This window comes from Apis cerana, linkage group LG8 (genome assembly GCF_029169275.1).
Source record: "Apis cerana isolate GH-2021 linkage group LG8, AcerK_1.0, whole genome shotgun sequence".
NCBI lineage: Eukaryota > Metazoa > Arthropoda > Insecta > Hymenoptera > Apidae > Apis > Apis cerana.
Window position 1 is genome coordinate 6931675 of NC_083859.1, and position 16527 is coordinate 6948201.

General features: G+C 25.5%; 5 protein-coding genes across 54 annotated transcripts in view; 2 read left to right on the forward strand and 3 right to left on the reverse strand.

Moving 5' to 3' along the window:
- Nucleotides 1–33: 33 nt before the first annotated feature.
- LOC108001720 (protein ELYS) lies at nt 34–3930 on the forward strand. Its single transcript, XM_062078891.1, has 5 exons — nt 34–1521; nt 1708–1948; nt 2045–2363; nt 2454–3703; nt 3836–3930. The coding sequence occupies exons 1-5, from the start codon at nt 34–36 to the stop codon at nt 3928–3930; spliced, it is 3393 nt and encodes a 1130-aa protein (XP_061934875.1).
- A 1182-nt stretch (nt 3931–5112) lies between these two features.
- LOC108001721 (coiled-coil domain-containing protein 50) lies at nt 5113–8172 on the reverse strand. Its single transcript, XM_017062897.3, has 5 exons — nt 7428–8172; nt 7274–7336; nt 7092–7209; nt 6854–7019; nt 5113–6770 (listed from the first exon to the last, which is right to left on the reverse strand). Exons 1-5 carry the CDS (start codon nt 7483–7485, stop codon nt 6144–6146), a joined length of 1032 nt encoding a protein of 343 aa, XP_016918386.1. The 5' UTR covers nt 7486–8172; the 3' UTR covers nt 5113–6143.
- Nucleotides 8173–8371: 199 nt separating this feature from the next.
- On the forward strand, nt 8372–11651 carry LOC108001668 (protein-S-isoprenylcysteine O-methyltransferase). Its single transcript, XM_017062783.3, has 3 exons — nt 8372–10479; nt 10566–11045; nt 11152–11651. Exons 1-3 carry the CDS (start codon nt 10282–10284, stop codon nt 11332–11334), a joined length of 861 nt encoding a protein of 286 aa, XP_016918272.2. The 5' UTR covers nt 8372–10281; the 3' UTR covers nt 11335–11651.
- LOC108001672 (basement membrane-specific heparan sulfate proteoglycan core protein-like) lies at nt 11444–15445 on the reverse strand. The gene is made up of 6 exons (XM_062078483.1): nt 15307–15445; nt 14757–15150; nt 14318–14684; nt 14038–14239; nt 13578–13928; nt 11444–13495 (listed from the first exon to the last, which is right to left on the reverse strand). The coding sequence occupies exons 2-6, from the start codon at nt 15096–15098 to the stop codon at nt 13246–13248; spliced, it is 1512 nt and encodes a 503-aa protein (XP_061934467.1). The 5' UTR covers nt 15099–15150; nt 15307–15445; the 3' UTR covers nt 11444–13245.
- LOC108001671 (basement membrane-specific heparan sulfate proteoglycan core protein) overlaps nt 15372–16527 on the reverse strand; it is a 149834-nt gene continuing 148678 nt past the window's right edge. For all 50 annotated transcript variants that reach the window (XM_062078430.1, XM_062078444.1, XM_062078437.1 and 47 more), the window contains one exon: nt 15372–16308. In XM_062078430.1, coding sequence (XP_061934414.1) covers nt 16194–16308 — 115 coding nt within the window. In that variant the 3' untranslated portion in view covers nt 15372–16193. The remainder of the gene's footprint in view (nt 16309–16527) is intronic.

The window sequence follows — 16527 nt, forward strand, 5'->3', positions numbered from 1 at the left end:
CAAATTACTATATATCTTTTGATGGATTTAGCTATGTTATTACAAGGATCTTATCCTGGAGTTGATCAATTAATCAAATATCCTTCTTCTTTTAAAATGAGACCAAGTCTTATAAAACTTACTCAAGCTTTCTGGCTACTTGATCATGAAGACTATCATGGTTTTCTGGATATGATGACTGGTCAATTAGTTAGTGATTCTGATGTCAAAGATTGGCATCATAAACTTGTATTAAAGACACTGATAAGGAGCAGTCAACATAAATTAGCTTTGATGTATCTACGTATAAAAAAACCACCTTTGTCATCAATTCAAGATAAAAGTACATTGATAAGTTTATCAGTAGAACATGGATTAGTTCAATCTGCTTTTCATCGCAGACCACAATCACATTATACACAGTTACTTATGTGCTTCTTTCAAGCTTGTAAAAATTATGATAAACTCGGAGATATTTTACATTTGGCTCTAGACTCCGAAGAGGAAGAAATGTTTGTCAAATTTCTGGAAGATTCGAAATCTGAAGATATAAAATTATTATATTATTTACAGCGGTGTCGTTATATGGAAGCAAATAGTGGAAATTTGAATATATGGTTCAATTCTTCTGTCTCTAAAAATATGCATACCGATATGTTAAACGCCTATAATGCAACTTTACCTGATGTGGTGAAGCGATTTTCTGTAAGCATAAATAAAACAAATTTAGATGCAGGTTTAGAGTCTAGATATCCCAGACCCATGACTCATAAAAAAAGTTCTCAAAAAAATTTAAATATTTATGAAACAGTTATTAAGAAAGCAAAAGAGACTTATCTTAGAGAGGAAAAATCTGTAATTCCTTTTGTCACTGCTCCTTGGGCTACATTAAAACCAAGTAACGAAAGAGTTAATATAAGCTGTGTAATGACTCCTAAAATAGTACAAAATAATAGAAAACGCACTTTAGAACAAGTTACACATGATGAAGAAGACAATGAAATGAAAACTCCAGATAGAACAAAGCGTAGAAAGTTACTGGATGATGATGAAACAGTTTTAAATGCTGTATTTAATACTCCATTGGTAAAACGAAAAATATCCAGTAATAGAAATACTCCGATTGAAACTCCGCATTCTATTCTAAAAATTCGGCAGCTTATAAGATCCTCAACTTCTCCAACTATAGGTAGTTTACAAGAAGAAGTCATGGACAATTCTGTATTAGATAAAGAGCGTAAAGTTAATCGACAGATACGATTCAATATTAGCCAATCAAAGAAAAGTAGTTCTGATGACGAGATTAATGGAAAAGAAGATTTTTCTAAACTTAATACTTCAGAATTAAGTGAAGAAGTTTTTGAAAGTCCAACAGTGAGTGAAAAATCTTCAATTGAAAATGCAATCTTATCAAATAATGATTATACTTGTAAAAATGTTTACACAGCTCGACCTAGACCAAGTCTTAGAAGAACTTATTTGCAAACATCCACAGAATCTATAAACGAATCTTTAACTAATTATTCAAAATCAAGAAACTATGTAAATTCACATTTAAATACTTCTTCAGTTAATATATTGGATAATCATTCCATAAAAAATATTCCGCAAATATCTAAAAGATTTTCTATGTTATCTTCTTCGATTCATTCTACTGCAATACTTTCTCCAGACAGTAGTTTTGAGACAAATGTTTCTTTAAAAAGAACTAGTGAAAATGAATTTCAGTGTTTATCAAAAATTCCTAAGGAACAGAATACTAATTGTATTTTTGCGTCGACTCCTTTGATAAAAAGTTCTATTCCAGAAGAATCACGATATAGTTCAAAAGAATCTATAAATACAGAGATCGAAAAAGATATTATTCCAGAAAGTAAACTTTCAGAAAGTATACATCAATCAAATCATTTAGAATTATGTGATGATGAAAAATTAAAAAATGAAAAAAATAATTATAAAGATCTTTCGAGTGTTAAAATTTTTGAAACTATTAGAGAAAATTACAACAATGAAGAAGAATGTAAAAATATTTCTAATCTAATGAAAAAAAATTTAAATCATTCAGAGAACAAAGAGCAATGTTATCAATCGTTTCGCGATAAACCGAATGAATTTATTCACGACGTTGAAGAATATACGAGTTCAAAGAATGGTGAGCATTTCGATATTACTGATGATGAGTCTTCGGATAGTGATAGTGAGATAGTTTTAGTTCTTGATGAAATAGAGAGTAAACAAAAACAAGAATCGAAATCAATACCTTCAGACACTAATAATATTTATGGTGATTTAAATATTACAGATGATGAATCTGATTCTAATATGGAAGTACAAGATACTCTTCAAAGAAGTGTTACAGCTTTAGATAGACAAGAAAACAGCCAGTCCAAATTTTCTATAAAAAAGAAAGAAATAGCAGATGAAATTAAGATAAAGAAAGAATCAATACGACTTGATAACAATAATTCTAATAGAAAAACAAGAAAGAACTCAGTCCATGATATACCAGAATGTACAAATTCAAAAGATATTGTTAATATATCTACTTTAAACTTAGAAGTTACACCTAGAATAACCAGATCACGTAGAGCTTCTTCCATTACAAAAGAAATCAATTCATCTCCTTTAAGTTCACCTTCTAAAGTTCCATCAAAAACATCACGGTCGAGACGAGCCAGTTCGCTTGTAAAAGAAGTATTACTTGGATCTATGGTATCTACAGATGAAAATATTAAACAGACGATCTCTTCTGGATCAGAAGGATTATCCGAAATGTCAACTCCAAAAAGAACTAGAGGTAAACGAGCATCTTCTGTAACCAAAGATGTTTCTATAGAAACAGAAGGTGAAGAAGTCAAGATTCCAATAAGAAGAAGCAGTAGACGTTCTGCTTCAGTACAGAAAGAGCTAGAACCAGTAAAATCTTTATCAAAGAACGATGAAATATTGTCAATATCTAATATATCAACAGAAGATAACATGAAAAAAGTTCAAACAAAAACTACAAGTTCAAAGATGAAACAATCTTCTGGAGGAGCAAAAAAATCGAATGCAAACTCTTCTAAATTAACAAAAGAATATAAAACAAATGAACAAGAAATAGAAGAATCAAGTACTATTAAATCGTCAAGAAAACGTGGTAGTTCTGTATCTAAGGAGACAATTAGTCTAATACAAACTCGGAGAACTAGTAATGTAACTAAGGAAATTATTTCACAAGAAATTGAATCACCACTAGAAGGAATAGAAGAGCAGTTTTTGGTAAAACAAGTAATAAATAGACCAACTGCGAATACACGTAATCGTAGATCATCGATACAATCAATACCAGAAGAACTTGAAGAAATTCTAAGTGTTCCATCAAAAAAGAGAATATCTACTGCAAATAAGAGGCAACAGAATTCCCGAATGAGAAGAGCTGCAAGCGTTGATTTATCACAAACAGAAATAAAAAGAAAAACCAGAAGTACTCGGAGCAAAGGAATCTTTGAAGAGACAATAATAGAAGAAGAAATAATAGAAACCACAAATCCAGTAGACGATTTTAATAGTAAAGAAGTTGTTATGAAAAAAAAGCGTACAACTTCAGATTCCTCTAATCAAAAAATAGATGGATCAAGGAAAACTCGAAAATCAATAAAACAAGATACTAAAGATAAAGAAACTAACCAATTTTTATTTTCACAACCAGAGAAAACAAAAGATCTACCATTGGATCAAAAAGGTATTTTTAATACTATATTGAGATTTAAATATGATATTTAAATTTTTTTTTCAAAATAATTTATGAAAATAATGCTATGAATATATTATAATTATATTAATTATAATAAAAGTAATATTATTTTATTTGCAGCAATTGGAGAAGTTCCAAAATATATGTTTTCACCTCCCCATACTAGATCAAAAACTACGACTTCCGATCTTCGTAGGTGGTTACTTTTCAATTAGATTAATTTGCTTTTTTTTTTAAGCATGTTATTAGCTTACTTCTTTATTACTACTCCATTAAATAGTTTTAAGATTTTTCACATTCTATGCTTTACAACAAGTGCATTTCATTTATGCTTTTAAAAAGCTAAGAATTTAATGATTTATATGCTTTTTAAATATTTTAAATACGCAAATTTAATATAGATTTTTTTCATTATTATTATACAGGAAGATAAATAATTTTATTCCGATATTGAGTGATGATGAAGATGAGGGAGAAGATGGGAAAGAAACACAGAATATTATACGAAAAACCACAGAAATGAGAAAGCCAGGTTATTATATTCGATGTAGAACCAAATTTGTGCTACCCATGAGATCAAAACATACATCAAATTAAATAATTGTAATTTTATGAATATTTTTTAAACTCCCTTTTTTGCTCAATCGTACATTCAATATTGTCCAATTTTAAATAATTCACAACTTACAATATATGATAGATAATATACAGTGCTTTCTTCCAAATAATATGTACAGTTATATGTAAAAAAATATGCAGTTGTTTTTCGAAATACTTGGTTGCACAGGGAGAAAAAGATGAATTAGAAATTATAATATGTGGGACCATGTGAAACGAAACTTTTGTTACATCATAATGATGCAAAGTTTATCACAGAACAAGATTAATTTCTAAAATATACAACAAAAGAAGCAGGTAGTTTTTTGCTATCAATTTAATAATATTCAGTATAAGGTATATTTTATCAGTAAGTAATCCCATATGATGTTAATTGTATACTAACATAATATTTTGCAAAGAATATTTTTTAAAATTAATATGTTTTATGTAAAAGATTATTTTATATAATCTATAAACTTTTTTTGTTTAATTAGTTTAATTAACATTTTGCGCCATAAAATGAAGTGTTTTGTTCTAATTAGAGCCATTAAATGTGGACAACTGTATAGAAAAGATCTTTCACTGACTTATATTTTCGGAGTATTAAAACAGCAAATGTATTATAAAAAACAAAAATAACTAGCATATTCTGTAAATTGTAAAACTAATTACTTTTATATTCATATGGCAAATATATTTGTTACATTAAATTGATCCTTTCTTTTTATCATAATAAGTTCATGGAATGAATTATTGTCGTGTATTTGTACGGGGAATTTTGATGAAAATGTGTATCATAACTTTGTAAATAATTTATTAATATACCATGTATAGAGCTGTATTCATACAATAAATGTAAAAAAGAATTAATATTATCACTATTGAATAAATTTCCAATCACCATAAATAATGAGTTAAGCTTAAATATTGAAGTAATATTAAATAATAATACTATAAATACTGCGCGTCTATATTAGATTACTAATAGATTAGTAAAAATTATAATATAATCATTAAATTTGTTTTTTAAAATAAAGATTATTAAATTTACGAAGCACTTTTTTTATAGCACGCATTCGTAACTTCATTTTTCAAATATTTTAAAAAAAAATATATTCTCATGTTGCTAATACTAAACTTTGTCTAATGTAAAATGAACGTTATGAATGTCTTCTTTGGCAGTAAGTTATTCTTGGTTTTGCCTTAAATAATTAAAAGAAAAAATATTGCTCTAAGAAAAAGACAATGAGAATGCAATATATTAGATATATAGTAAATTTAGAGAGCAGTATTTATGTTTAATTAAAATCTTTAGATCATTTAATATTCAGTCTAAATTGTCAATATTTGTACATCATTATTTACTTAATACAATTAAATACAATAACTGAATCTTCCTTTTTTAGTTTTAATTCTGATTGTCTATCTACTATTTGTTTTTATTATTTCTTTCTTTTTGCATAATAATTTTTTTGATATCATTAATATAATAATTGTCAATATATTATTTTCAGTTCGATAAATATATATAGAAAAAGGCAGATTTAAGATTTAGGACGGTGCAATTTGTTAATAAATATTGATGAGTTATTGATATTCGTCGATTTCTTACACCGTATCATTTTAAAAGGCACATTTATTTTTATATTGCTTTCGTTAACTATATTTCGTCGTAAACGAAGGATACAAATTTAATTCTATTTTGTATTGATTTTTAAGTTGCATATATAATAAGAATTTCTATGAAACTTATGATAAATAAAATATCGTTTCTTCATGGCAACGAAAAAAATATCAAAAAATATTTTATTAAAGAAACAGACTATCTCTATTGTTGTTTGCAACCATCTTTCACTCGACGTTTATGCTTTTCTTCATGAGTTTGGGACGGAGATTGCATTTGATTTCTTCGTTGTCCTTGGATAGGCATGTAACATGGAACATCATCATTCATAAGCTCCTGTGGTGGTGTAGGTAATGCATATGTAGGGCTTACTGTACTGCTTGAACTACTTGAAGTGTTTTTATGTATATTTCCATTATATGTAGGATCAATAATTGCAGCCACATTTTGCACTTCTCTTATATTTTCAATTGAATCATCTAGTATTTGTATTTCTTCAGGATCAGGATATTGAGGATAATTTAAAGACTGTTGTATTCTAGTCTTACTTTGCACATTCTTCAATTCTAATCTATCAGGTCGTTGAGGTTTCTCTGTGAGATTTTGTTCTTCTAATTCTTGAAGTTGTTGTCGTTCCAATTTTCTTTGTCTAGCTTTTTGTCTAGCTTTCCTTATTTTTGCACGTTCTTTTTCTTGAAGCATTCGTGCTAATTCAGCATCCTGTGCTTCCATTGCAATTTTTTGATCTAATAGTAATTGCTCATTAATAGGACCATCGTGGTTACTTATAGCACTTTCTTCTTCTTCTTGCTGTAATTTTCTTGCTAATTCCTTTATTTAAAACAGATTAAATTATGACAATGCATATTAGTAAATATAAAATTATAGAAAATATAGAATATCTTTAAATATACCTCATCTTTTTCTTCTTGAATATGTCGTTCAATTTCAAGCTGTGCAGCTTCGTCATCCAACCTCAATTGCAGTCTCATTTGTTCTTGCAATTCTCGTTCTCGTTGTCTTTCTTCACGTTCTAAAGATAATGCAATTTGTTTTGCAACTAGTGCATCTCTTTCTTCTCTAAAAATAAAAATATTTAAATGAAAAATAATAAATATCTAATAAATTATAATTGAAAATATAAATACTAACTGCTGCTGAATGTAGGATTGATATTTGAGAGTTTCCAATTCTTGTTCAACTTTAGCTCTTGGTAAATCTTCTCTGACTTGTGCATTACGCATTTTGTTGCTAGAGTAATGTTCTCTAACTATAAAACATAAACATAATGCTAGAATAAAATCAATAATATTATATAAATGATCTAATCTTACTTTCTTCATCCTGTAAACGATACGCGAGAGCTCCATCCTCATGCACCAACCATTCACGACACACTGCAACATTTTTAAACAAACGATTATTAGGATTAATTAAATAAGTTATTTTAATAGAGAATGACAGAAGATATTCAAAAAAAGAAATTACCTTCATTTACTCGACCTGCTTTTGGCAATGTGTCAGAACTTAATACAGATTTTGCCATTTCTCATCGATTAATTATTACTTAACAAATAGATATTTCTTTCCGATTTTCTTGTTTACAACCACCTTACAGAAAACATACGTTGTTTTCTCTCCATCTTGAATAGCAATAGAATATATTCATGTATTGGTGCCGTTCTCATCATATATATGTATTTCTCCTTTCATAGTCATTTAAGAATGCTCTAAACACATTGAAGACGTAGTACAAGAATACACATATATATCGACACACTTTTGTGCAGGTTTTTATTAAATACAATTAGTAGTAATGTTATTATTTATGAATTTTGAACTATTTTCTTAATAATATTTGATGCTAATAAATAACTATTCATTATTTAAAAAATATACTAAATTTTTATTTTTAGTTTTTATAAATAATACTGAAAATAAATAATACTGAAAATATTTATAAAAATTAAATTTTTGGAAAATTATTATAGAAATTATTAGGTTAAATCCATCGCTACTTTACATAAAATAGCTATGGAGTAGTAATAGTAGTAGTATTTCTACTAAGAATAGTACATTAGTAGTAAGGCAAGTGTACTTATGTCAAACATTAGTGAAGTGGATAGTAGACTTTCCTGTATTAATATCTCTTTTAAAAATTATTCAATAATATAATCTAATTGAATAAATTATTTAGTTTTTATAAAAAAAAAAATAAAATTTCTTTATTTAAAATATATTTCATTTAATGATTATGATTATATTGTTTATCATTTCTAAATCATAAGAAGTATATTTTTATATATGTTTTATATATAAATTACTTTTTCTATATGTTGTACATATATTTTTATTTTACATTTATTTTTATATTTTTTTATATATACTATATATTATATATATTTTTTATATATTTTTTTCTTGTAGTTTCAATCTGCTTGAAAAGATAAACATATATAAAATAAAATTAAAGAATAAATATATCGAATTAAAATTAAGTAAAATAATAATAAAAATCATTTTTGAAAATATGATAATATAAAGAAATAAATATTTAAAAGGTAAGAAATAAATAAGAAACAAATTATATTTTATTGATTAATATTTAATAAGTAGTATAAATTGATCATTTATTTAGAAAAGTAGTATAAATAAATTATTTTATCAGATAAATAATATACATTAATAATTAGGTCAAAGAAATAAGTATAATATAGGTCAATAATTTTATTAGAGAAGTAATATAAATTAATAATTCAGTTAGAGAAATAATATATAAAACGATACAAAATCAAAATTTACATTTTATATTAGGAGAATATAATTCGACGAGAAATGGCATGCAAACTTTTTCGATTATTTCAAAATAAAAATTTTCAATTTTGCGTACATGATTTGAATGTAGCATACAAAATTTTTTTATTATCTGCAAAAATAAGAATTTCTTAAAATTTTATATATTTATTTGAAATATTTACTTTTCATAAAAATTTTATTTTTATAACACTGAATGTTTTTCGATGTTTTTTTAATTCTAGAAGATTCAGAAATATAATGAGAATAAAATAAATAAAAATTTAAAAAGAATTTTAAAATTAACTACCTACGCCATCTATTAAATGTCAAAGATATATTTTTAAAAAAATTCAAAGGATGAAATTCAATGATCTACGATTCTTATTCTATTGTTTTGAAAATAGATGTCTTCTTCATGTCTTTAAGAAATGATATTGATGATTAAATCTTATCTTTCTTTTATTATTTGTTTTTATTTTTTTTATTTATATTAATTTTATTCTGAATTTTGATATTCTGGATATGGCATTAATTTTTATTTTTCTTTTCAATATTTGCTCTTTTTATTTATATTTATATTTATACAATATATATATATATATATATATAAATATATATGTATATATATATATATATATTGATACGTGATTGTGACAGATAAAATAAATTAAAAAATAGATAATATAAAATATAGATAGATATGTAGGATAATGATCTTAAAAGATAATATCTGATATATAATATGATTTGAAATGAGGATTTAAAAAAAACTGACACAACAAACAAAAAATTTTTAAATATTTTATTGAAAAACAATGCAATATCAACTATTCGTTATCAAATATGTATCAATATGTATCAAATATATTTTTTGCCATCTGTTAAGCATATAAATACTATTATTGAATACGAAAGTTGATATATATAGTTTTAATGAAAAATCATTAAAAATATAATTCACAAATATTATATTTTATTATTTAATTCTTTAATTAGTAATCATCTGATATATAAATAATTTTTAAATATTTTTTAAAAAATTATATTTTGTAAATATTTTATAAAAAAATTCTAATATATGTACAATAAGATTGTATAAAAAAACAATTCTGTTACAGTTATATATAGTATATAATTACATATAGTATATAATATAGTTTATATAAAATGGGATTAATCTTTAATGTTATTATTGTATGATTTTAATTGTTTTAAATGTAATAATTTTATTATTTAATTTTTAATTTATTTAATATTATATATATAACTTATTTATGTATTATAATTTGTAAATAACTGAAGTATATTTTACTTGTCAAAAATTGTATTTATAAATACAAAATTATTTGTAAAAAATGAAGTTTGATTATTTATATGATTTATTTTTACTTTTTAAGTGTAAAAGATAATTAAAAACATAGTTCACAAAATTTTTGTTCTGCAAAATACATTTAATTTTATTGATATTATATACATATTAAAGGTTAAAAACAAATCTATAATCAAAATTTGATTTAAAGAAAAAGAAGTTATATAAACTTTAGAAATGTTATGTTATGATGGAAAACTTAGTTTTTTCTGTTTTATATTCACTGGTTTAATCGCGGTTTTATCAGAAATATTACTAAGGTTAGAATTCGATATTTTTCAAATATATTTCAATAATATTTGGCTTATGCATTTATTTCAATATGGATTCTTAAATATACTTTTACTTCTTGTATTTTATGGTTTCTCTTATCAGGTATTTTAAATATGTTATTATAAATTATATGAATTATTATAAATTATTATTATTAGTATAAAGCACTAAATATTTATATTTAATAGGTTGCTGTAAGAGCTGTATTTTTAGGATATGGATTTGGAATTGGAATTATATTGTTTTTTGTTGCACCACCTTCATGGCAGATGTTTGGAATATACGTTACAGTTCTAGCAACATTTCATTATACAGAATTTTTAAGTATTGCTTGGATAAATCCGTCTTCACTTTCTATCGATAGTTTCATTTTAAATCACAGCATAGCTTATGGAGTGGCAGCATGCTGTAGTTGGATAGAATTTATTATAGAAAGACTATATTTTCCTGGGATGAAAGAAGCTTCCTTCATATCATATTTTGGATTAATACTATGCATTTGTGGAGAATTTTTGAGAAAGCTGGCAATGTTTACTGCCAAACATAATTTCAATCATATTGTGCAAAATGAAAAAATGGACAATCATGAATTAATTACCTACGGTGTTTATAAAATTTGTAGGCATCCCAGTTATGTAGGCTGGTTTTATTGGTCTATAGGAACACAGGTAATTTAATTTTTTATTATATTTATATTTCACAATATTTTATTAAAAATATTATTTTATTAAAATATAAACATAATTTATAATTTTTATATATTTGTTTTTATAGTTAATACTTCAGAATCCATTTTGTCTCTTTGCATATACTATGACATCTTGGAAATTTTTCCATGATCGTATTTTAATTGAAGAAGTCACTCTGCTTAATTTTTTTGGACAAGATTATATAGAATACCAAAAAAAAGTTAGTACGGGATTACCTTTTATATCTGGTTATAAATTGGATTTATAGCAGCCGATATACATTTGAAATATTGTAATTGTTTCAATTTCTCAGGAATAATTATATCATTATTTATATTAATATTCTTTTTTATTGTACCACAAACAATAACAAAAAATTAAGAAAAGTTTTTAACAAAATTATATTTATTGTCTCATTTCATTTTGAAGAATTATTCATATAACAATAGACTATACTTTCATATATGATTACTTTCAGTTGATTCAGATTATACACTTATTTGTATATTTACTTATTATAATATGTGTATATATACATATGTATGAAATGTAGTAGATAATAAATATGTATAATGTTGCAATTAATACTTGCATTGACATACCTAAAGCATTCAAGTCGAGTAATAAAAAAAAATTCCAGCAATATTTCAGCAATATTACAATAATTTCATTATGCCTGTACATGATCATTTACAAATCTTAATACTGACAAAGCTTTTTATCATATATCATATCATAATTCTGTTTGAATATTTCTATCTATTTATTATTTTATCTTAAAATCAAAGAATAGATTGAAATGAAGAGAGAATATATATTATTATTTAAAATAAAATAATAAAATTTTATGTTGTGCATCAGAATTAAGTCATATTAGAATTATCACATTTTGTTTGTTATACAAATTTAAAAAACGTTTTAAAAATTGATATTTTTTATGTAAAGCAATTTGCATTTGTTAATTGATAATTTAATAAGCGATTACATAAAAAAAATGAAACAATAATATATTGTTATAATATTTGATAATTAAATATATTCTTTGTCATATTATTCATTCCATATCTATTTCTTTTTCTTAACAATATTATCGATAATACGATATTTTTTTTGAGAAATAACGGTTATATAGAATGTAAGAAAATGTGTGAAGGTTCGGGAGACTAATTATAATTATTTACATATGTTTATCGTATTTTGTTAAATACAAATTTCCTTAGAACTAGCAACATATCATACTAGCACCGTATTTTAACTATGCAAATATTTGTAAGTAATTTTTCTTCGTTAATATCACATAAATGGAGATCGAAATGTTTTGATAAAAAAACAATTCTTATAGCTATTAAACAATCAATAATAGGGCCTATATTTGGTCTAGATAAATATTGACAAAAATTTCATTCTAAAACATAAATCATTTTTTACAATTTTTTGTATATTGAAGGCATTGATTTATTATTATATCTAGGCCTTCTCATTTTTAATTCAAAGATAATTTAATTAGAATCATAATTAGAGTTTGCTAATATATAATTAACATATATTAAAAACTGGAAAATTCCTATAAAAAACGAATCAGACAATGGCAGTGAAAACTTATATGAGATATAATATAATATTATTGTATTCACAGTCGCCTCAATGTTCATTTTATTTCTTTTTTCAATGTGAAAATTAATTAATTTAAAAAAATATTATTGTCAAGTAAAAAAAAAATTCAAAAAAAGAGAAAAAGAAATCTAGCTTATTTTATAAAAACAAAGATTTGTATAAAATATAATTATAAATTGTCAGAAATGTAATTTATATATGTACAGATATAAATCTGTTTATATAACATTTATCACGCTTACTTTCACAATGAAGAAAATATTTAAATTGTCCTTTATCGTAAATAAACTTTTTCATATCTTTATGAAATCCAAATCTTATTGAAAGTCTATTGCTTAAATAATTATAATAATAATAAAAAAAAAGAAAATTGTTATTTAAAATCAGTAATTTTTATTATAAAATATTATTAAATATTATTTATCTTGCCTTCAATCTTAATGAAGTAATAAATAATTTACAAATTTAATCTTTCAATTAATTTTCACGAATTATAATTGAATACGTAATTCTTCGTTATAAAATGCTTTAATGAAGAAATACATATTCATTTGAAAAATAACATTTAACTTAGTATATATTTCAAAATGTCTATATATAATATTGTAAAAAATACGCTTTTTTTTCTTACATCTATGATAAAAGCGAGCAGATTTTGAAATAAAATTAACAACGAATAATGTTTGATATTATAAGCAGCTAAATTGGCCGCTGGTTTTGGGTGAATTATATTAACAGGAGGTGGAGGAACGAATGCATCGAACATATCAGTGTCTGCATTAGTAAATACCAAAGAAGAAGGAATCCATCTTGCTCTAAACAGCGTGAAACATTCATTTTACATAATTTTTATAATCTTCTTCTTAATAATAATGAAAACATAATTCAATCATTTACCTAGTACATGGTGAAACATTTTTTCCCCTTATAGCTTTGTCTCCGATGTCTATGGCTCCAGAATCTTGCACTTCCATAGTATAAATGCAACCAGAAAATCCTTCTTGATATTTTCCATAAGTCATAGCATAATCCGGCACTCCTCCCAAGTACACATTACCTCTAGTGTTTAAATCTTGTTGTGTTCCATAACTAGTACTACTTTCCATATGTTCACCATTTAATTCAATACTACCATCACTTCCTTGGCGTTTTAAAATTATTCTATGTCTTTCTCCATCATCTACTTTCTGTGCAGTGACACGAATCACTACTGGACCTGTTCCTAAATCATATTGATATTCTACATAGCTGAAAAAATAAGAACAAATTAAGTATTAGTTTTAAAATCAGAAATGTTATTAATAATTTCTGCTTAAGTGATTATAGTATTTATTTAAAAATGAATATTATTGATTACCCATCAACCACAGCAAGAGCCATATAATGATCAGGATTCAAATTACTTGGTATCTGTCCATGCCACATGATTAATCCCCTAGTCTTATTCGTTGAAATTTCAAAACCTAATACTTCACGCTCTTCTTCATGTATCATTACATTCTTATCCAATTCTAACCAGCCATCTCCTCTGAATGCAACGTCATATGTTATTTCTGCGACTAGAAATGAAATATAAAATATGAAATATTGGTCATATGATAAAATATATTTTATGTTAAATTTTCTGAAGTAATTACGTTTTTCACAATTTTGTCCATTATAACCCAGTTGACAATCGCATTTGTAAGATCCATGGAGATCTGTACACGTGCCTCCATTTCTACAGGGAAGAAGTAGCTCACATTGTTTTAGAATGTTCTCACAGTTTCTGCCTACATAGCCATATTCACAAGTGCAAGAATAGTCATAAGAGTCAGTATTTTGACATATTCCATGAATGCAGGGATTCGAGGCACACGGATTATAGGGAGTCGTAGTAGATGATGTTGTGGTGATTACAGTAGTTATTTTAATTTGATTAGGATGCAAAACGTTACAATCATCTATATTTGCTGAGTCTATAGCTGATTTTAGTATGTCTACATTTATTGAAGAAACTCCAAGCTGAGAATATAATAGAATATATTTTAATTAAATAGTTTCTTCATTTCATCAAAATTTTCATAATAAACTTACATCACTGATGCAACCTCGAAAAGTTTTATTCACACCAGCATTTTTGTTTATTGTGATTTTTCTGCGATCAACACCTCCAATGTAGAGGGGTGTATTAAGTGTCATAATGCGATCACTTCCTGGAGATTTGCCTATTACTGTAGGTTCTCCATTCACAGTTAAATTTCCTTCTTTGAAGTCCCTATTTATGGATACATGCGTCCATACACCTGGCTGAAGGATATGATTTGATGTAATGATTGCAGGACCAGAACCAATGTCGTACCGGAACTCGACGCGTTTTTCCTTGATTACTAGTGCCACAAAGTCTCCTAATCCTTCGTCACTTTGAGCACAATACATCAGGATGCCGTCTTCGTTATCCAAAGGATTAAAGTTCAAAGCCACTTTTAACCTACGATAACATTGAAATTATTAAAATAATTGTTCTAGTTTGATATTAAATGTACATAGAAATTAATTCCTGTTAGTGGGAAAAAAAATATTAAAGTTAATGAAAAAGCCATGAAAAAATATGAAAAGGCAAATTCCTTTGTATTATGTAACTTACCTCTTTAATGTTCATAAACTATGGAGATGGGTAATCAGCAAAATGAATATATAATTCGGTAAAAGTCCTGTTAAATCAATTTTTATTTGCATCTCAAGACATATATTTATACTTATAGCATCGTTCGAAGCCCGTCGAATACATATAAACGGTCATTCTGGCCCTAGAAACACACCACTTATGGCACATATACCAAATAGGTTTTTACAAAATAAGTACAAACATTTTAAGATGTGCCTGATTTGAGGTGTGTGTATGTTGCGTGTGTGCTTAATACACAAGTCAATGCCACAACACTAATAATTGTTTTAATAAGCTCTTGATATTATTATAAAATGCGATTCTCATTTGGCAGTGACCTTATTAATGATTTATTTTAAACAATAATTAAAATAACTAATACAATGCGTTAAAATGTACTATTTAAAAAGCTGTACAGAGAACTCTTTACGGTCCATCAGGCAATGATCTAAAAGCTATCTTAATAAAAGAGAGCTTTTTTTAACAATAAAAAATTGTTTTTATAATATTATTACTATAAAAAAAATTAATTGGATCCGTAAAAAGTTAATATATGAGAATAACGTAAATATATTGACTGATATTCTAATATTACAGCACCATGAGGTTCATTCCAAGGAACTACTCACTATACAGGCTTCAACATAATTATCTATGATACGTATGAGGCAGACACAAAGAAAAAAATCTAATTGTAAATAAAATTCTCATAAAAAAAATATATATAATATACATATATGCTGACTGACAACTATAAATAGCAGTTAATGTTTTCTATAAACATTTAATAATAATAAATGACTTTTCCTTCTTTTTTCTTTTTCTATCATTATGTGCATCGAAAAAGTTTGATTGTGAAAAAAGGACTAATGTTTCGTGTGGTGCAGCTTATTGTGGTGATGTGGCCTTGATCGCGGCTTTCTAACTTGTGCGTTGCGTGCTCTTAATCGACCGTATGTTTTGATTGGGTTCATTCTCGCCCTGAAAATTATTGTTTTAATTAAGATCAAGATTCCTTTTCAATTGAACAAGTTAATGTGCGCCTGAGGATCCTCCAGGAAGATTTTGCATCCATTGATTAACATTTAAACATATATAATCAATTATTGAACATGAAATTCTAAGATAAAAAACTTTCTAATTCTCTACTGACAAATATAATATAAGAGCTATAGAATAGGATATATGCAGAAAATCTGA